This window comes from Vipera berus (genome assembly GCF_964194415.1).
Source record: "Vipera berus genome assembly, chromosome: Z".
Lineage (NCBI taxonomy): Eukaryota > Metazoa > Chordata > Lepidosauria > Squamata > Viperidae > Vipera > Vipera berus.
In genome coordinates, this window is record NC_138205.1 from 84,879,090 (window position 1) to 84,901,302 (window position 22,213).

Genomic DNA, 22,213 nt, shown 5'->3' on the forward strand with positions numbered 1-22,213 from the left:
CAACATAGCTAATTGGTTAAGAGTTCTGAGAGTTTTAGTATGGGTTAGGCAAACTCGTGCAAAGGAAAGAATTCCAGCTCCCCACTTGAGATAATGATTGATTCATCATAGAAAGCGTGATTCTAGAACCCAAACCCAAGAAGAGGCCACAGGACAGCTGGATAGTTTGTAATTAAGTATTGGAATGCATTCGGATTTCAGTATTCCTGCCAAAATAAGCTATATGATTCATTCTGGTGGGGAAAAAATAGACCTTCCGCCTGTTTCCATACTCCCCTTAATGACGAGCCCAAGTGTTGGGACTCCGAGAGGTGGCTGGGCTTAGATAGGGGCCTCGAGTTGAGACGTGCTAAGAGGCCCCTGATAAAATTTTTAGCCGGTTATTTTAAAAGGTTAGGGAGGGGAGGGAGGGGGGGTAGGGAGGGAATCTTTAACCGGCACTCAGTCTGGACCTGTTAGGGGTCCTGACGGGACGGGGTCGGGGGAGGTGGCTGCTGGTTCTGGGAATGTGGGGGTGGGGTTTCAAATCCCCACGGCGATAGGGAATGGCAGCAGGTGTTTGCGTGGAGGGCCATATCAACACCTGGGATCGCGCCCCCGCTATCTCCGAGCGGTGGCGCGCTCCGACCCTCCGGTTAGCACCCTCTTACCCGGGGATGAGGGTGATCAGGTCCCTGAGCTCAGGTTGGTCTATTTTAACGCTAGATCCGTAGTTAACAAAGCTCCCCTCATCCATGATCTGATCGAGGAGGAATGTGCGGATCTAGCGTGCATCACGGAAACTTGGTTGGGTTCGGAGGGAGGGGTGCCTCTCACCGAGTTATGCCCGCCAGGTTTCCGGGTGCTGCACCAGCCACGGGCTCAGGGCAGGGGTGGTGGGGTGGCAGTGGTTATTCGGGAGACTTTGTGTCCCCGGGAGGCCACCATTGTCCAGATGGCCGGGAGTGAATCCCTCCCCTTGAGATGTGGTCCTCGGGCTCAGTTGGGCTTGTTGCTTACATACCTGGCGCCCAGCTGTGTGGCAACAGCCCTGCCTGAGCTGCTCGACACTCTCTCAGGGTTGGCGGTGGAGTTCCCCAGGCTTATAGTCCTGGGTGACTTCAACCTGCCGTCACTGGGAGGGTCGTCGGAGTTAGCTCGGGAGTTCATGGCCTCCATGACGGCCATGGGCCTGACCCAAGTTATTGAGGGCCCGACTCATGTGGGGGATCATACTCTCGACCTGGTGTTCCTATCTGGACAGTGGTTGGATGATCTGGGAGGGGGTTCCCCGTCCATCACCCCTCTGTCATGGTCAGATCTCCACCTCCTGAGGCTGGTTTTCCGCTATGCTACCCCCCGCCGCTGGGCGGCGGAACCGACCAGGTGGTTCCGCCCCAGGCGCCTAATGGACCCGGATCGGTTCCAGAGGGCGCTTGGGCCTATACCTATCACCCTTACCCACAGCCCAGTCGATGCTCTGGTGGAGGCCTGGGAAACGGCTGCCGCCAGGGCACATGACTGCGTTGTACCCATGTGACCTCTGACCCGGCGCAGATCCCGTTGGGCCCCATGGTTCTCTGTGGAGCTCCGGGAGATGAAGCGTCGGAGACGAGGTCTAGAGAGCGGTTGGAGATCCAGCCAATCCGAATCCGACTGATTGCAGTTAAGAACCTTTATAAGGTCTTATCTTGCGGCGATAAGGACGGCGAAGTCTAACTACTTTGCCGCCCTTATCGCGTCCGCAGATAATCGCCCGGCCGCCCTGTTTAGGGTGACTCGCTCCCTCCTTAACCAGGAGGTGAGAGAGGATCCCTTGCGGGGACGAGCCGAGGAGTTTAGTCATCATCTGGCGGACAAAATCGCTCAGATCCGGACCGGTCTGGACTCTGACTGGGCAGAGTCTGATGTGGAGGAATCGGGCGGTCTTGAGCACGTTATCTGGACTGAGTTTGACCCTGTTTCCCCTGATGATGTGGACAGGATCATGGGGAGACTGAGCACCACCACCTGTTTGTTGGATCCGTGCCCCTCCTGGCTAGCTTATGCGGCTCGGGAGGGAACGAGGCTGGTTCCATGCAGTAATAACTGCTTCTTTGAAGGAGGGTGTCTTCCCTGCCACCTTGAAGGAGGCGGTGGTGAGACCCCTTCTCAAGAAGCCTGCTTTGGACCCGGCTGTTTTAAACAACTATCGTCCAGTCTCCAACCTTCGCTTTTTGGCGAAGGTTGTTGAGAGTGTGGTGGCACATCAGCTCCCTCTGTTCCTGGAGGAAACTGATTATCTGGACCCGTACCAATCGGGTTTCAGGCCCGGACACAGCACGGAAACAGCATTGGTCGCGCTGGTGAATGATCTCTGGAGGGCAAGGGACAGGGGTTGCTCCTCTGTCCTGGTCCTATTAGATATCTCAGCGGCTTTCGATACCATCGACCATGGTATCCTGCTGCGGCGTCTCAGGGGGTTGGGAGTGGGAGGCACCATTTTACGGTGGTTCTCCTCCTACCTCCAGGGCCGCTCGCAGTCGGTGTTGACGGGAGGGCAGAGATCCGCCCCGAGGCCTCTCATTTGTGGAGTCCCTCAGGGGTCGGTTCTCTCGCCTCTCCTGTTCAACATCTATATGAAGCCGCTGGGCGAGATCATTCGTGGCTTCGGGGTGGGGTATCATCAGTACGCTGATGATACCCAACTTTTTCTTTCCACCCCGAACCAACCCAGTGATGCCCTCGCCGTGATGTCCCGGTGCCTGGAGGCGGTTCAGGTCTGGATGGGGAGAAACAGGCTTCGTCTCAATCCCGCCAAGACTGAGTGGCTGTGTATATCGGCATCTCGGGCTAACCAGACTATTCCACCTCTAACGATGGGGGGTGAGGTGTTACCCCCCCGTTGATAGGGCTCGCAACTTGGGCGTCCTCCTGGATTCACGACTCAATTTTGAAGATCACATAGGAGCCGTGACCAGGCGGGCTTTTGCACAGGTTCGCCTGGTGTGCCAGTTGCGTCCCTATCTGGACCGAGACGCCCTACGCACAGTTACTCATGCGCTCGTGACCTCCCGTTTGGACTACTGTAACGCTCTCTACATGGGGCTGCCCTTGAAGACCACTCGGAGGCTTCAACTGGTGCAGAATGCGGCCGCGCGAGTTGTAATGGGGGTCTCCCGATACTCCCATGTAACACCTGTACTCCGCGAGCTGCATTGGCTTCCGGTTGCCCTCCGGGTGAAATTCAAGGTGCTGGTTATCACCTATAAAGCCCTACATGGCCTGGGTCCGGGGTATTTGAGGGAACACCTGCTGCCGGCATCAGATGCCCTTCGCCCAGTGCGCTCCCACAGGGAGGTTCTGCTCAGGGTCCCACCGGTAAGAGATTGCCGGCGGGTGACACCCAGGGATAGGGCCTTCTCAGTGGGGGCGCCTGCCCTCTGGAACCAGCTGCCAGTGGAGCTGAGGACTGCCCCCGACCTCCGATCATTCCGCCGGGGCCTGAAGACCTGGCTCTTCGAGCTCTCGGGCCCAGGCTGAGGAGAAATTTATTTTAATTGGGGTTTTTTAATTGTACAGGGTTGGTTTAATCTTTTTTAATTGGTTTTTTAACTTTTGTATGGTTGATTTTTAACTCCCTGTAAACCGCCCTGAGTCCTCAGGGAAAGGGCGGTATATAAATGCAATAAAATAAAATAAATAAAATAAAATAAATTAGGTTATTTTGATTTAGCAGTATAACAATGGTAATGAATTTCTTACCAAAGACATTCCTATTCCTTTAATAGTTTTTTTTAGTATCAAGTCAATTTATAGTAAATTTTATTACAAGACACATGTGGCAAAACAACTTATACAACACTGAATTTGTAAAAGAAAACAAAGGAAGAGTTGATGTCCTTAACACATTAAAATATGCTATACAATTGGTTTTCTATTTAGCTTTTTGTCACAAATAAGCTACATGCAACAAAGAAACTTAATTTTGAAGAAACAGTTTTGTTCTGATTCTACTGAAAAACTTTTAAAGGGAAACATGTTTCTCTGAAGCCTTTTAAAGTTTACTACAGCTTTCAAAACATTTTCAGTTCTTATTTCTTCCAAGCAACATTAGTTTAATTAAGTTACCAAAACTTTAACCTGACACTAGGATGGTTTTCATGCTAATATAAAAATAAGTTGTCAGTTAATGTAGTGTCAGATGATGGGAAGAGGATAAATGTCCTTACCTTGAAAAAGGAGGCAAAGGAACAATTTATGTGGAAAAAGTCTAAAGCAGATAATAAAGGAGTCTTTAAAAATGTTGTGATAATAGTGCAGGGACATTTCTTAATAGGTATCTTAATGGCTTTTGAATTTTTGAAAACTTTGCAGGAGTAAGCTTCTCACCTATAATAGGCATTACCTCTGCCTCTGGCATAATATCATTAGAATGATAAGAGTGTCATCATGCCACTTCAAAATGTATTCTGGAAGTGATCTCTTCAGGTTATGACCCAATTAATTCATATCCTTTTGACTTTGGAAACTTCTATATTGCTTGTTATAGGAACCTCAGAGTTAGCTCTCTGGTGTGCTGTATAGCATTTGTGCAGTTGCCAAAATTCAGACTATTGTAAACCACTAGGGAATTAACCACTTTATAACTCCTTATGACCTTTGCCTAATAATACATTATATTTAGGAGGCCTGGTGGCGTAATGGTTGGAATGTAGTTTTGCAGGCTAATTTTGCCCACAGTCTGATCCTGATGGCACTTGTGGTTGACTCAGCCCCTCATCCTTCTGAGGTTGGTAAAATGAGGACCCCAATTATTGGGAGCAATATGCTGACATTGTAAACTGCTCGCAGTGCTGTAAAGCACTATGGAGTGGTATATAAGTCTGCTAGTCATATAAATTTGGTCAGAGAAGTCCTCAGGTCTCAGGGAAATAATGTCCGTCCTTCCTTCCTCCCCTCCCCTCCCCTCCTTCCTTCCTTTGATATAACCACCCATCTCAAATATATACATGACTCTGAATGGCCAACAATGATTAAAAACAAGGTGAAAACTATTATAAACCCATTATTGGGGTTATGACAGTAACTGGGACTGCTGGTTTTAATGTCTTTAAGTGATGCAATCATGTGACTTTCAGCCTTAGCAATGACAATCCCAGTTGCTTTTGCCATTGCAGACCAAGGTTTACTTGTGACAGGACAGGTGGATACAAATGGGAGGAGATGGTCCCATTAAGAGCTTTATAAATAACTACCTTGAAAGGAATCTGGAAACATGCTGGCAACCAAGGCAGCTGAATGAAAAGTGCCCATACTTCTATATATACATGGGGATGGGGAGTGGTGGTGGTTCATAGTGAATGATGAAGGGGATAAATTTACTTGGACTCCCATTATATTTGCCAGGAAATAGATACTTGGTTTTAGTGGCCTATGTCTGCTGCAGTTTCTTTAGGATTTGGGCTTGGGACTGAAGGCTGTGTCTATAGTCTATCTGAGTTGCTAGTTGGTACTAATATTACAGGAAGACATTGGTAACTTGATTAATATGGGAACCCTTAGAGCCAGTGTGCTGTTGATCCCTTGGTGGTGACAATAGGATTATGAATGGACACTCAAACTTCCCACTTAGGCTCATCAATAAATCATAGTCTCCAGACACTTAATACAGCTGTCAATTAAATCTGACAGGAGGTGTGCCTCCTACTTAAGAAGCCATTACTGGACCTTAACATTCTGGTAAATTTTTGTTCTGTCCCCCATCTCCCCTTTTGGGGAAAGATGGTTGAGAAGGTGGTGGCATTGCAAATCCAGAAGATCCTGAAAAAAATGGATTATTTGGACACTTTCCAGTCAAGGTTCAGGGCTGGACATGGGATCAAAACTGCATTGGTTTTACTCCTAGATGATCTCTGGCAGCAGCGGGATGGAGGTAGTGATCCCTCCTTGCTCTTCTTGATTCTTGGTGGCTTTGGTATCTATTGGGCTGACTTTGGGAGTTGGGGTCATTGGCATAGTTTTGTATTGGTTCACCTCTTTCTCCGAGACTGATCCAAGTGGAAGTTAATAGTAAGTGAGAGATTCAGCTCACAGCTCCTACTTTGGAGGGGCCACAGGTTCGATGGTTTCTCCGCTTCTTTTTCACATCTATATGAAACTACTACAGTAGGTGAGATACTCCATCATTACGGGATGAGGTATCACTAGTACACTAATGATATCCAATTATATATTTCCCTCCTGAGTGAAGTGAGTGATATAGTGGATGTTCTTTCATAGTATCTGGAGGCTGAAAAAGGAACAACAAACGTCAGCTAACTCTGGTACGATGGAGTGGCTATGAGTGAGCCCCTCTGTATCCAGGAGTTTATCATCTTTGGTTTTGAATGGGTTTACAGACAGATCTGATGCATAATATGGTGGTCCTTTTGGAGTCAAGGCTCCAGCTCGAACAGCAAGTGCAATCGTGGTTAGGAGGGCTTTTGCTCAATTTCATGCTGTGTGCCAGTTACATACTTTCCTGGATAGGGAGGCTTTCCACTCACTCACTCATGCCTTAGTCATTGGCCATTTGAAACTACTACAGCACACTCTACATGGGGCTACTCTTGAAAGCATCTGGAAACTTGAGCTGGTGCAAAGTGCCATTGCATGAGCTATATTGAGTGCCCCAAAAAGGCACATATAACACTGCTCCACAAACTGCACTGGGTGCCAGTTTGCTTCTGGGTCCAATTCATGTTGTTGATTATGACCTATAAAGCACTAAATGGCATTGGGCCAGGCTACATATAGAACTACCTCTGCGAAGATCTGACCTGGAAAGTTAATACAACCCAGGTGGCTAGAAAGGCCCAACAGAGACTTCACTTTCTCAGGGTCTTGTGGAAGAACAGGGTAGAACAATGGCTAATGACCCTCTTTTACCGGTCTACTATAGAGAGCGTCCTCTCGTATGGTATTGTGGTTTGGTATGCTGGTCTGACAGCCGCGGGTAGGAAGGCATTACAGAGGGTGGTGAGCACAGCACAAGACATTGTGGGCTGTCCCCTGACACCAGTGGATGACATCGCCAGGGCTCGTTGCCTTGGAAGACTGAGGAAAATTCTCAGGGATGACTCACACCCTGGACGGTATCTCTTTACTCTCCTACCATCGGGTAGGAGATATAGGAGTATAGCCAGCCGCACCAATAGGCTGAAAAACAGCTTTTATCCGTGGGCTGTTAGGCTTGTGAACGGGAAATAATTTTTATAAACTTTATGCAGAATTGACTTGCGAGGCCGGTGTGTGGTGCAATTAGTTCACATGGTGTAATAAGATGGAGGGTTTGTTGTCACTGTGAGTTGGGGGGTGGGAGCACGAAGGGAGGCTCAGCTAATCTCAATGTATACATGGTTGTTGTACTTTGACAATAAAGGTTCATTCAACTTGCTTTGTGCCGTCACATTAATCCATCCCACCCCATCAAGCAGAAAGGTATATTGCAGACCCCGTCAGTTAAAGAATTATGGGGGTCTAGGGAAGAGAGCCTTCCCTGCCATTGCCCTATGGAATATTCTTCTCCCAGAGGTGAGGCAAGCCCCAAATTTCTGGCCTTCTGAAAAGGGGGTTAAAACATGGCTCTGCGGCCCTGAATGGGGAGCCCAAAAGAGAATGTAGTGGAATTGGTTGATGCCTTGAGAACCATCCTTTTGCCTTTGTCAATTAATTTTTAATACCTTAATTATTCTTGCCTCCTTAACTTTTTAATTTTTTAAATTTTAATTTAACATTTTAATTTTTACATTCCATTTTATATTTTGATGCTTTATTACACAGCACCCAAAGTCCCTCTTTGAGGGAGATGGGCAATTCAGAAATATGAAATATAAAAATAAACAAACGAAGGGGAAGAGACACTGAATTATCATTAGGAAAAAATCTTGTTTATTTCTAATGATAAAAAAAATGAATTACAATATGAAACATTTGGTTCACATTTTCATTTGTGCCTTTAAATCCTTAAGGTAAAAAAGTTAAATAATCCTAAACTAGCAGATCTGGTAAATAATTTTTGTTCCCTGTTGTTTCTTCTTTTCAACCATGGATATCCAGCAAATCAAACTTGTTTTACAAGACTGTAGTATGCTCTGTGTTTTTAATTCTTTTTACATTTCTAATATATTGAATACTGTTTTGGTTAAGGTCATAGAGCTGTATATATTGGTGTGCACGTCCCCTTTGGAAAACAGGGTCGACGACGTCATAGGCACCATGGTCATAAACGTCATAGACGGAGAAAAGAAAAGGAGACTGATAGAGAAGATGGGCGGGAATCTCCTTCTTATGGTAAGAACTTTGTTAATACTTTACATTTATAATTAATCTAAAATGGGTTCATGTTTGTCTTGTGGCATACCAATTTATGGTATGCCTTATAACAAGATGGGCAGCAAAATCTAATAAAAGTGTGTGTGGGGGGGGAAATAATGTAACTTAGTTAAAAAACAACTTTTCTAGTTTTCCTAAATTTATGGTGTATAACATGGTATGACTTCCTACAACAGATTGTCAGAGTCTCATTATTGCTTTTTCAGGGAATGTAGCTACCCATGAGACTAGCTCTGTCTCAAAAGCAGAGTAATCAGGGAAAGTCAGTCCTCTTTACAAGACAAGACTTTTGATTTCCACTTCTGGGGGCTCCCCTGTTTTTTCTTTCTACCTCTTTCCCATTCATAGTTTTCTTGACTTCCCTTCATTGTGCTCCCTAGACAATGGCAAGAAAGATGATATAATGATACAGGAAAAATGCTGCGAGGGACCAGTGGCAATAATTGGAGACTTTTAAAAGAAAACAGAAGAGTTTTTAATTTTGTCTAAGCTTTTCCCCAGGTTTGCAGGAAGTTAGGTATTGACTGGACAAACTATTTCCTTATCATATGTTTTCATTGGTAAGGGTTGTACTCCTAAATCACTTTCCTATTACTACAGAGAAGTGATAAGTGTGATTTTTAAGGGTAACCTGGTAATGAAGCTTCCTCTCATACTTTTGAAAAGCACTACATGTTTAACACATTTTCTTCAGCAACTGTGGCTTTTGAAAAGGAAAGATTGATTGTATAAGTCTGAAAAATAAGTGGAAAAGAATTCGTCGGTATTTTTTTAGGTATCATATGTCCTCCATGGAATTCAGAATAAAATCTAGAATTTTCCTTTCTATAAAATTTTATTCCCTGAACTCTTATGAACTTTTAACTTTACAGCTTTTTTCTATGATCACTAATGTGATTCATAATCTCAATGTTTCTGTCATCATCATACAGGTCATGTGTAGTTGTAGAAAAACATCCAGAGTATTTACTTCCCTTATTGATGTGCTACTACTAAATAGTTCTGTTGCCATCATTTAGTCATAATATCTTTCATTTTGTTCAGCAAATGTTCTTGTAGTTGTTGTTTTCTGGATCTTAAACATTTGGAGTGGATTGAGAGGCCTTTTATGTGCTGTGATAGCTGTTCTTTTTACACATGTATTTGGCAGAATTGCCTCTAAATGCAATGCAATGTTAGGATATATTAGAGTATGCACAAATGAAACACAAAATTTCTGTAACAGTACACCTACTGTTCAGATAGAAATGTCGTGTAACAAGTGAAACAAAATTTTAAACATTAAACATCTGGCCTATAGTAGGAAGATAATGCCCACTGTATTATAGCCCTGAGCACTATTAGATGCAAACTGCATTATTATTTCAGGGCAATAATATCAAAATTATGTGATAATTGCTAATGCATTAATAATTTAATAACCAGAGAAAGTCTCCATAGAAAAGAAAACATCCCAAAACCTATATTTTGCTGAAATTAGTGGCCATGTTTGCAAACTTCAGTACATTATGTACAAAATAGTTCTTTTAGGCTAACTATAAACAGTAAAACAGCAACAACTGCATGGAGCAATAGTGGCATTCTGGAACTAGACAGTGTGAGGAAAAGGAACTCATGGAAATGGGAGTCAAAAGGGGGAAAACACAAACCCTATCAGGTATCTTGGTGACAAGAATGGGATTGCCCTCCAAGCCTCATAACAAGTGGATTGTATTACTCTGAATATGATTTGTTTGCCAATAGAGACATTATAAAGCTTTGCCTATAACTTGTCTACTGGAGTTGAATCAACAATTGTTTTACATCAGCAATTGAGTGATAAGGACCATTGTACAAGTATACCATACTTTTTGAAATAGATGATGTATGGTTAAACAATAGTGAAGTGCAGATTTATATTTTATAAATTCTACTTGCTCATCTTCTTGCACTCTTTCATAAAAATAAGATTGGGGTTAAGTGCCTGACATGTGGAAAACATGATTATTATAGTCTAAAACAGGGGTGTCAAACTCAATTTCATTGAAGGCCGCATCAGCATTGCGGTTGCCCTCAAGGGGCCGGGTGGGTATGGCCAGAGTGGGCGTGGCCTACTGGGTGGGCGTGGCTACAGTGCATATGGCCTACTGGGTGAGCATGGCCAGCTCTACATTGTTCGCATCAAGGGTGCCTATGGGGGCCTGGGCAGGAGTGGGACAGATCTGAGGGTCTCTGGCAGAAGGAGGGTCTCTGGGCCAGGGCCAAGGCAGTGGGGGCCGTTCCCTCACTGTTTCCAGGATGGCTTCGCGGGCCACATGAAACCACTTCGCGGGCCAGATCCGGCCCCCGGGCCTTGTGTTTGACATGTTTGGTCTAAAACAATCATAATACAATAATCAGTATTGTATTATGCTTGCTTTAGACTATAATAGTGGCAAGGCACAGCCTTATTCATTTTGAGAAAAATAAAATAAAAAAGATTCTTGCCATAAAAAGTCAGCCTTTAGAAGCAATCTGTATATATTGAAATACGGGAGACTCTATTTTCACGCTACTGACTGATTTAATAGTATATTAAAATACCAGTACTTTTAGCTATAATTCAATTTAGTCAATACTTTGTGATCTTCCTTATATATAAAAACATACAGTTATCATTTACAAATGACATTTGTGCCTTCTATCTTTAAATGATTTAAATATAATTTCTTGAATATGATTCTTACCCATTTTATAATATTACAATAACATTTTATAACATAATAAGTTTTTTTATCCTTGTAGTAGTGGTTTATGTCTAGTTCACAACTAGTTAAGACTAGTAAGCTTTACTAATATTCTGTATTTTTCAAACTTAAGATGTTGCATGAATATATCATTTATTGCAGTATTTTTGCCTTTAACATTTTCAAATAAAATGCACTGATTCAGTTCATTATTTTAGCTAAGCCAACAAAATATGGTTTATGCTAAAAAGAAAGTAATAGTATGAAGGAAAAAGGAAATTTCCCAGTCATATGTCTCATTCACAATCAAATTATTATTTGGTTTATTGGGAGCAAATCCAGGAAGTGTTTGTGCCTAAGACTTAATTTCCATGCAGTTCATGAATATGAGATTTTATGAGTATGCAGTATGTCTGCTTGCATTAGCAATTTCTGTTCATAAGGTCACCTACTTGGGTAGACAAATCCATGAACTGAACCTGTGTATGAACTGTGTTTTGTCATGGTTTAATTATTTTTTAATTAGTTTTTTATAATATGTAGTCATTTTATAGAATTATAACTTACCATTATATTGAGATCTGAGCAACTAAACATCTAGCAATACTGTTAATGATAGATTTATAAGAATAATATCTATAGTCTTTTTACCGTATTTTCCGGCGTATAAGATGACTGGGCGTATAAGACGACCCCCTACATTTCCTGTTAAATTATAGGGTTTGGGCTATACTTGCCGTATAAGACTACCCCTCTTCCAACGCACACCAAATAAAAATTAAAAAACATCAGATTTGATTTTAATATGGTAATTTTAATTCAAATGCTTATGATATGCAGGTACTTAGTAGGAAAACTGTCACTTATAAACATAAGGCTGTTTGTTATCAAACATGTAAACATAAAACAGTGCAAGTGGATTAAACTTAATAATAATAATAATAATAATAATAATAATAATAATAATAATAATAATAATAATAATAATAAGTTGGAAGGGACCTTGGAGGTCATCTAGTCCAACCCCCTGCTAAGGCAGGAAACCCTATACCATTTCAGACAAATGGCTGTCCAGTCTCTTCTTAAAAACTTCCAGTGTTGGAGCATTCACCATTTCTGGAGGCAGGTTGTTCCACTGGTTAATTGTTCTAACTGTCAGGAAGTTTCTCCTTAGTTCTAGGTTGCTTCTCTCCTTGACTAGTTTCCATCCATTGCTTCTTGTCCTGCTTTCAGGTGCTTTAGAGAATAGCTTGGCTCCCTCTTCTTTGTGGCAGCCCCTGAGATATTGGATCACTGCTATCATGTCACCCCTCAACCTTCTCTTCATTAAACTACACATACCCAATTCCAGCAACCATTTCCTATTTTCCTAATTCACTTTTTCACTTTTCCTAATTCACTCTAAAGCTTTCCCTGCGCAGAGCCTTAAGTAACACCAGCTGCCTGCAATTAGTGCAGGTTCACATCCCACCAGGCTCAAGGTTGACTCAGCCTTCCATCCTTCCGAGGTAGGTAAAATGAGGACCCAGATTGTTGGGAGCAATAAGCTGACTTTGTAATAATGCTGCTTGTGGGGGGGGTGAAAGCTCTAATAAGCAGGCATATACATAGAATGAAGGCTATTGCTAAGCACATTGATTTGTGCTTTAAATTGTAAGCCGCCCTGAGTCTTCGGAGAAGGGCGGGATATAAATGGGATTAAAAGAAAAAGACCAAATGGGAGATCCGCTCCAGGTTTTGCAGCCCGCCCGCCCAGTTCCTGAGTCAAATGTGTCCTTAGAGCTAAGCAGCTGCTCTGGCTGCGGCATTCCCCACCTGCCTTTCAAGTTGGGATAGACTACAGCTGCTCTTCAACTTTAGAAGGAAAGATGCCCAGATCCCAGCCTGTAAAAAATCACAGACTGCAGCTTCTTCTCAAATTGGTCCCGCTTTCCCTGCGCAGACTAAATGGAAGATCCGCTCCAGATTTTCCAGCCAGCCCTGTCCCTAAAGTTTCAGCACCCGGCGTATAAGACGACCACTGACTTTTGAGAAGATTTTCATGGGTTAAAAAGTCATCTTATACGCCGGAAACTACGGTATTTGCTTTTTTCTGTCTCATTCTTTCACAAATAAATTTATGATTAGCAGTGTATTGATATGGATAAGAATGTGGATATGTACATAATAAGTGTCTCACATTCAATTTTCATTAAGACACACCATCCCAGAGAGTGCAATTTATCCTTGGTATAGAGGATGATGATGAAGAACACATTCCACATGATCTTTTTACTGAAATGGATGAACTTTGTTTTAGAGAAGGAGAAGAATATGAATGGAAAGAAACTGCCAGGTAACTTGGAAGATAATTCCTTTTGCTTTTCATTTATAATCAAGAGAGATGGCATACATTTGAATATTTGAAGGTCATTAAGTAACTGAAGCTTCAAAACTCTTAAGCATATTTCTTCTGGCTATAAATATTACTGCTTTGTCTAAGTTGGGTTTTTCCACATTTTTGTAAAATCACTGTTATTTTGCAACATTGGAAAAACTAAAGTGAAAGTGGAATCCTACACTTGGTCCCACTGAAGTGTGGATTTTAATTTTGCATAGACAAATATAGATATCTATAAAAAGGTAAGGTAAAGGTTCCCCCACACATGCGTGCTAGTTGTTTCTGACTCTAGGGGCCGGTGCTCATCTCCGTTTCAAAGCCGAAGAGCCAGCGCTTGTCCGAGGACGTCTCTGTGGTCATGTGGCCGCCATGACTAGATGCCAAAGTCTCACGGAACACTGTTACCTTCCCACCGTAGTGGTCCCTATTTTTCTACTTGCATTTTTATGTGCTTTTGAACTACTAGGTTGGCAAAAGCTGGGACGACTAACAGGCGCTCACCCTGTTACGCGGCACTTGGGATTCAACCCGCCAAACTGCCAACCTTCTGATCAACAAGCTCAGCGTCCTAACCCACTGAGCCACCGCATCCCTATAGATTTCTATAAGTTTCTTTAAAAACAAGTATCCTATACCTGAAAAAGAATAGATCATCGTTATTGTTCATTATACATATGTATATTGCAGATGGCTAAAGTTTGAAGAAGATGTTGAAGATGGTGGTGAGCGGTGGAGCAAACCTTACGTGGCTACCCTGTCTCTTCATAGTTTATTTGAATTGAGAAGTTGCATTTTAAACGGAACGGTCATGTTAGATATGAGAGCCAATTCGCTGGATGAAATAGCAGGTCGTATTTCTTTTAGTGTGTTTTATATGTTTTGTAAAGTAATTAAAATATACTTGTGTCTTATGGTTTCAAAAAAATCATAAAGAAATTATGTGCTCTAGTTTGGAGTTCATTGACAATATTGCAATGGTATTTAAAAATCCTATTAGTTGCAGCCCAGCAGGGTATGAATTAAGACAACATTTGTATTTCACCATCTTTCCCATGGCTTTAAAGATAGCTTTTTTAGGATAGAAGCCTTCCTTTTTTCTAATCATATTTTTTTAACCTAGCACACACTCATTCCTCTAGTGACATTCAAGTCTAAAAGACCACCACTAAGCTGATATTTTTAGGTTTACACCAATGATTATGATCCAAGGTAGCTTTCTTTGATTTGGATTTGCTCCAGATGGGTAGGTTAAATTCTTGAACTATTGCTGAAAATTCTGGGAATTGAACTCTAAACATCTAGAGGGTACCTGGGCTAGAAAAAGCTTTTCTACAACAGGAATGAAGTTGGCAATTATTTTTCCTATGAAAAGCTGTGACTTTGGCAAGCAGCCAGCAGTGGGTAGATGTAGCACTGTGGAATTATGCAGGATATTTTACACTTCCTAAAAATACAAAAACACAATAAATTCCCTAAGAATCTATGTCTACAAAATTCCCCCAGCTGGATAATACAGAGAATCATAAGTGTACTCCATTTTTGGTATGATTTTGTCCTAAACACTGTCTTATTAAACATTTCCTACATATCCAAGATGTTTCTCCATTATATCAATCTTTCATATTTATTTTAAATTTCATTTTTCCTTTGTAGACATGGTATTGGATAACATGATAGCTTCTGGCCACCTTGATGAATCAACGAGAGAAAATGTCAGAGAAGCCCTTCTGAAAAGACATCATCATCAGAATGAAAAAAAGTTTAGTAATCGGATACCCCTCGTCCGATCCTTTGCAGATATAGGCAAGAAACATTCTGACCCTCTCTTGCTTGAAAGAAATGGTGAGATAAGTTGTGGCTACCAGTTGTTTTATTGTTTAATAATATAATGCAGAGATGTGAGAAAAGTCAGCACATGAAAAAAATAAGATCAGAATTCTTCCCCAGCAAGTAATAATTGTAAAAACAGTTGTGCAGAAAACAAAATTACATTTTTTTATACAAAATTACCTTTTGAACTCAGAACGTTTAGGGCAAATGATTGTATCACTGAACTCATTTTATAGTTTTGTCTTTCTAGTACCTTAAACCATGATATGCGTAAAAGCAACACTATGGCTGTTTTGTTACATATATGTTCTCTATTTCTCCTTGTTTTCTGCATCTTCCTGTCAACATTTTCAGTAAAATCAGTTTTTGTTAACGCAAATATAGAAGTTAGCTTTCCTTTAATACTAATTAAAGAGTCAAACTTGGAAGAAAAAAGTGGGCTTTTTTTGTCTAAAGACACATCCTGGTTTTGCAGTTGTGAATATTATATATGTCAGGTATATGATTTACTATAGAAATATAATATGGGATATACAGATTATGTCTCCCTTATTCACTGATTGCTCCTCCCTCTGTCCCTGTCACATTTGGAGTAGTTTCTGATATTCTGGAAGTGTTTTATCCTTTCAGGTAATTTTTATTTTAACTGTGTTATCTGAATTTTTCATTCCGTTTGCTGCAAATTTGTTGGCTTTTGAAGAATTTACTTTTCTCAGGTTGCTTAATTGAGTGTAAACTGTCTAAACATCTAAATTGCTAACCAGAAATTGAATTGCTTTCTAGTGAATTGTTCATTATAGTTAGAAACTAATAATAAATGCAGGTCTTTAAAAGATGCTCATCTAAATATTTATCCTTTATTCTGTTCTGGAGTTACATCTGTCTGGAACTGTCATATGCATTTTTATAGTTGTGGTAAGAACACTGGTTATCAATTTATTACTTATTCGACATGCATGTTTTGTTTACTGCATATTTTCCGAAATTTGCATTAAGAAAGGATTTTAATATTTTATTGCATATTCAAAATAAATAGATTTCTATTATAAGCATAGCATTCTGGTTAGGGCTGTATAAACCATTAACATTCAGTGATTTGGGGGAGGACTAATTCCATTCATAAATCAATTGTGAATGGTTTATACAGTGCTGACATTTTCTTCAAAGCTTTTGAACTGAAGTAATCATGAATTATATCTATATCTATATATGCCTTTTAAATGTCCATTATGTGGAAATATATGCTGACTTCTTTAACATCTAAAATTCTGCTTAGTACTCAATATTTTGCTTATCTCACCTTATCACCTATTAAATTATGCCTTTAAAATATTTTATAGTATCAGATGAAATGATTTCATGTTTCTACTGAATATTTTCCTTACTTTATTTGTTTTATCTCAGGGGAAGGCCTTTCAGCCTCCCGCCATTCTTTACGAGCAGGTCTCTCTGCCTCAAATATTTCCCTGAGAGGAGAGAATCGTTTGTCCCTTCTACTCAATTACCTTCTTCCTGGATCTCCAACAACCTCAAGGAGCACAACCCCTTTACCTACCCCACAAAGCACTCCACCTTCCAGTCCTAGGTGTGATTCCAAGGGAACCACAAATTTCCAGCCAACCGAGCATCAGGTGTCTCCTAATGATGATATCCCTAAAGTAGTAATTCATCCACCTGAGGAAGATTTAGAAGCTCAGGAAAGCAAGAAGAGGACAGAGGAAAATAGTGACATAACACCAGGCAACTATTTGAACTCAAATTATCCATGTGTGGTGCTTTCTGCAGCTGAATCACTCCCACTGCAAAAATTTTAATCACACAGCTTTAGCACCCATAAATTGTACATCTGCTATTTGTTTGCATGCCTCATTATTTTTGCGTGATACTTTCTTGGAAAACTTTATTTGGTATTTTGAAATAGATAAAAGATTTGATCCTTAATATTAACATAAATATTAATACATTGAAAGCAATTACATGTGTGAACATTTCTCCATACTTTTTTGTTTCTTAACAAAATGAATTCATTCAGCAACTGCTCCTGCTTTAAAAGACAAAAAAAGGTGTGTGGGAGCGAGGAGGGGAATAAGTTACACATTTGTAAACTACAAAATGGTGGCCTTTTCCTTATTTTCAAAACTCCTAATTCCCATAAGGAAGGTACGCTAAGAACCCGAATATCATGTTGTGAAATTTCTACCTAATTTCAATATTACTGTAATACAAAATGCTACTTTTGCCATTACATGAGACTTTGAATGGGAATACAGAATATTTTATACTATGTGATACAACAATTAAAGAGATATTTAAATAGAGAACCCTGCAAGCCTACTTGGCACTAAAAATAAATTGTGGGATGACCCAACTCTTGTAGTATGAATATTGTACGGACAATTCTCACATGATGCTTCTTTCTTGGATTCCTGTACTTTTCACACATACATATTTGTTAGCACCAGAGAATAATACTCTAGCTCAAATGTGACTAACCTTAATCATTGATTCAGTTTCAACTTATCTTTTTCTTCCATTTCCTTAGTTATATAAAACATTTTATCTTTTAGCTAAAGAAGCCTTCAGAATAGCTTTGAAAGATGAACATTGTTCTTGTTATCATGATTATAATTAGGCTATAAAAATCATGTAGGAATAATGAAGTAATATCAGTTACTAAAAATTGCTAAAGAACGGGAAACAGTTTTATATCTTTTGAGCAGATTAGGATAGGCATTTTCATAATAATTACACTGCAATTGTATTTCAACCAGAAATAGATTACCACAAATCTACAAGTTTTTTTAATTGATACTGAATTATTTCCCCAATCTTTAACATACACATACATGCATGCTCACATATTGACATGTTGACTAGTTGCTTGGCAGCTGTTTGAAATTATAATGGACTTTCCTAGGGTTATTTATAACCTGGTTTTGAAGTTCTGATGCCCCTGTGGTCATATGACTTCGTTTCAGGTGCACAGCTATTGACTCACATTTATAGCTATTTACAGAATTCCACAGTCAGATAACATGATTTTATAGCTTTTTGCTGACAACTGGAATTTATTTCTGGTTTTAGCAAAAGCAGTCCACAACAAACAATTGGTTCACCTAATGACCAGTGTTTGCTTAATAACTGCCATAAAAATATACTAAAATCAGGGTGATCATGTGGGTGACCCATTTTACAACTGTCATGACTTACAACTGTAGTGGGCAGGCTCCATTGTGATTGTAGGTAGAGATCTACATGCATATATTTCCTGTTTTACATATTCATTTACCCTACACTTACAGCGCTATCTGATTTTAGCATGGGATACAATGAGATTAATATAAGACTTTCCTCCTATAGTAATGATATATTTAGAGAACCATATGTGATTTATAAGGGACGCGGTGGCTCAGTGGGTTAGGATGCTGAACTTGTCGATCGGAAGGTCGGCAGTTTGGCGGGTCGAATCCCGAGTGCTGCGTAGCAGAGTGAGCGCCTGTTACTCGTCCCAGCTCCTGCCAAACTAGCAGTTCGAAAGCACGTAAAAATGCAAGTAGAAAAATAGGGAACACTACGGTGGGAAGGTAACAGCGTTCCGTGTGCCTTTGGCATCTAGTCATGCCGGCCACATGACCACGGAGACGTCCTCGGACAAGCGCTGGCTCTTCGGCTTTGAAACGGAGATGAGCACCGCCCCCTAGAGTCGGAAACGACTAGCACGCATGTGCGGGGGAACCTTTACCTTTACCTTTTATGTGATTTATGGAGCAGAGTAGCTCAGTGGTTAAAGGTCCTGAGCTTGTCAGCTTGAAAGCTGTCAGCCCAAAGTTGAGATCTGTTGCTGGGTTACAGGTTAGGTCCTGTTACTTGTCTCAATTCCTGCCAACCTAGCTGTTCGAGAGCATGCAAATGTGAGTGGATAAATAGGTACCATTATGGTGAGAACGTAAAGCGTTCCATGTGCCTTGGCATATAATGCTGGCCACATCAGCACAGAAGTATCTTCGGACAACGTTGGCTCCCTCATCTGAAATGGAGATGAGCACTGACCCCTAGAGTTGGACACGTCTGGACAGAGGAAATCTTTATATGATATATGCATTTCTCTCTGTTTACACCAGAATGTTTGGTTGCTGTATGACAAGTACTAGTTATATCATGGTGAAACCTGTCACACCCGTGCACCAGGAATTAATAGGAAGACTTGATTACCAGTTGTATGCCTTTAAGTGCTTGAACTTGCATCTCTGTTTCACATTTTCTATGATACACTTTATAAAGTTGATTTAAGGTTTATACATGTACATGAAGTTTGATTGTGTTCTTGCTATTTATTTGCTAATAGATTCTCAAGCATATTAAGACAACAAGGAAACAGTTTACTTTTTTTCTTTTGCTCTTTGATTTTTGTTTTTATGTTGAATGAGTTCTATCATTTGAGATATTTAATGTTTCACATTCATTTGGGCTTTGAGGTTTCTAGTAATTGCTATGGAAAAGTATGTATAAAATGGGACAAAACTCACTTAACAAATGTCTCACTTAACAGAAATTTTGGGCTAATTATGGTTGTAAGTCAAGGACTAATTGTACTGGAAAAACAATACCTTGCTTTCCTTTAGAGTGTTAATTGTAGTGGCAAGAAAGATATTTTAATATTCTGCCTTTAATAGATATATCTTTGTTATGTTAAAAAAACAGCATTACCTAGAAATGGGTTTGAAAATAGGGCAGAAAGTAGTGTCATTCATAAAGTAATAGAGTACCAACTACTGGCGTTAGTCATATTTCTAGTCAGGGCTTTTTTTGTCATAGAACGCCCAGAATGGAGTTCCGGCACCTTTTTTGGATGGAACCTTGTAGGGTAGGCAAGGCGAGTTGTATGACATGTGTGAGTTCCGGCACCTTTTTCTTTTACAAAAAAAGCACTGTTTCTAGTACAGAATAAGGTGAAGCTTATTTTAGCAATTTGAGTGTGATGGAATTAAAATGTTAATAAGCCTTGATAAATTTCTTTCCAGATCAGTTGCTATTTACAGTATTTACTTGTTAGATAATATCTCATATTTCCTTTTAAGAGGTCAAGGCAGCATTATAACGGTATTACAGAATTTCAGTAGATTCTATTCCATCTCTGCTATAATTCATTTACCAAGAATATTAGTTCTAAAATCAAGTCAGAAACACACTGAAGTAGATAGCTGAGACTGTATATATTCATTTTATACTTTTTTAAAAAGGTATGTACCGGTACTATGGCAGTACTTGCTCTTTCTCTGTCTGGATATGTGAGTATTCTCTGAGCTGTTGACACTGGTCCAGTCATCCAACAGTCTCTTGGATCTATTCAGAAAGAATAGGTACTCTTGACAATAAAAGCCAGACTAAAGTGCAATCTAACAGCTTTGTTCATAGGAGGGGATCACATAAATTCATTTACTTTTTTAGGAGGTCATGATATCACAAAGTTTTAAGATTCTCTAATATATATAGTTCATCCCTTCAAAATTACATATGTTCATATTACATATTGGTCTCTGCTAGGTTTGAGTCTCCTTGGCATGCTTGGTTTTTTTTTTTTATCATGGGCCTTTAGATGTTGAACTTCTCATACTAACATTGGCCATGCTGGCCACAGCTTCTGGGCATTGTAGATGAACAATATATGGAAAACTACAGATATCCTACTCCTATTTTAAATGATAAAAAGTTTGTTATGTTTTTCATTCTGATGTGTAAAACAATTACATCATGGATCTGTTACACAAAATTGATATATTGAATATAATGAATAATTTTCCTCTTGAAGATTAACCTGCAAGTTTACATTTCTAAACATGTACAAAAACTAATATTTGGCTAGAATGGTAGGGTCCAGAGGAGAAACAAAACATTTTGGGGTCTTCTGCAACATTCTGCTTTCAGAATAAGGTACATATTTTCCTATTTTGGCCATGAAAGCCAGCTGGGTGACCTTGGGCAGTCACTCTCTCTAGACCCAACTCATCTTACAGGTTGTTGTTGTGGGGAAATAGGAGGAGGAAGATGTGTTGGATATATTATCTGAGTTATTTATAAAAATAATAAGTAAAACTAAAATAAAAAGTAAATGGAATTTTATGTATTGCTTATCAATATAGGAATAATTTTTTTTATGTTTGTTTAGGGAATTTATATGGCCATCCACTCACTTTCCATGACTCTAGATGGCTTACAAAATATAAAACCCTAATATACAGAGTAAAACAATAACCCACCCCTAATTCAAACTTAGGAATCTTTACTTATGGATAAATGAATTGTTTGGATCCTGGCTCAGATCCCATTTTAAAAAGTTTTCTTGCTTTAGGGCTGCACCAATGGATGATTGCTAACTTTCTAATGGTTCACTGCCATATAGATTTATTTAAGTAGTCTAAAGTACATTTTGCTTTATTTTATGATTGTTCCAGGGAATTCCAGTAAAATATGACATTCTTATAATTGTATGATCCATATTGGTAGTTATATGCACATTTTAAAATTTAAAAATAATACCTTTTTGGTGAATTTTGCAAAAGGCCATCATTTAGGAAATAGCTAATTTTAACACTTAATAAGCTTCCATTGTTTTCCTGAAAAAAATAACTTGTTTGGCAATTTTGGTACTAATGCACTTTTTGTTTATTAACTTTCACATTTGCTTTTAGAAAGCTGTCACTGTTGTTATGTAACTATGCCTATTTCTAGGCAATGTAATTTTAAATATGCTTCTTTATTCTAATTGTAGGGCTCTTAGCATCACCACAATCTGCACCTGGTAATTTGGATATTGGAAAAAGTGGAGAATTTAAAATTAGTGGAACAGGAGGGAGTAGAGAAAACAGTACTGTTGACTTCAGCAAGGTAAAGTTTTTAAGCTTTTAGAGAACACACAGCTTTGTGCATTTTATGGAAGCTTGCTTTTCTCTTCAGAAACTACTTG

General features: G+C 40.0%; 1 protein-coding gene across 3 annotated transcripts in view; it reads left to right on the forward strand.

Annotated features, from left to right (window-relative positions):
* The window catches only part of SLC4A7 (solute carrier family 4 member 7), a 110,388-nt gene that overhangs the window by 39,342 nt on the left and 48,833 nt on the right, over nt 1-22,213 (forward strand). For 2 of the 3 annotated variants that reach the window (XM_081344058.1, XM_081344059.1), the window contains exons 3-7: nt 8,149-8,292; nt 13,236-13,374; nt 14,107-14,267; nt 15,073-15,261; nt 22,019-22,134. In XM_081344058.1, the coding sequence (XP_081200184.1) occupies nt 8,149-8,292; nt 13,236-13,374; nt 14,107-14,267; nt 15,073-15,261; nt 22,019-22,134 (749 nt within the window). Of the gene's footprint in view, nt 1-8,148; nt 8,293-13,235; nt 13,375-14,106; nt 14,268-15,072; nt 15,262-16,653; nt 16,990-22,018; nt 22,135-22,213 lie in introns of all 3 variants that reach the window. The other variant, XM_081344060.1, reaches the window with a different exon arrangement.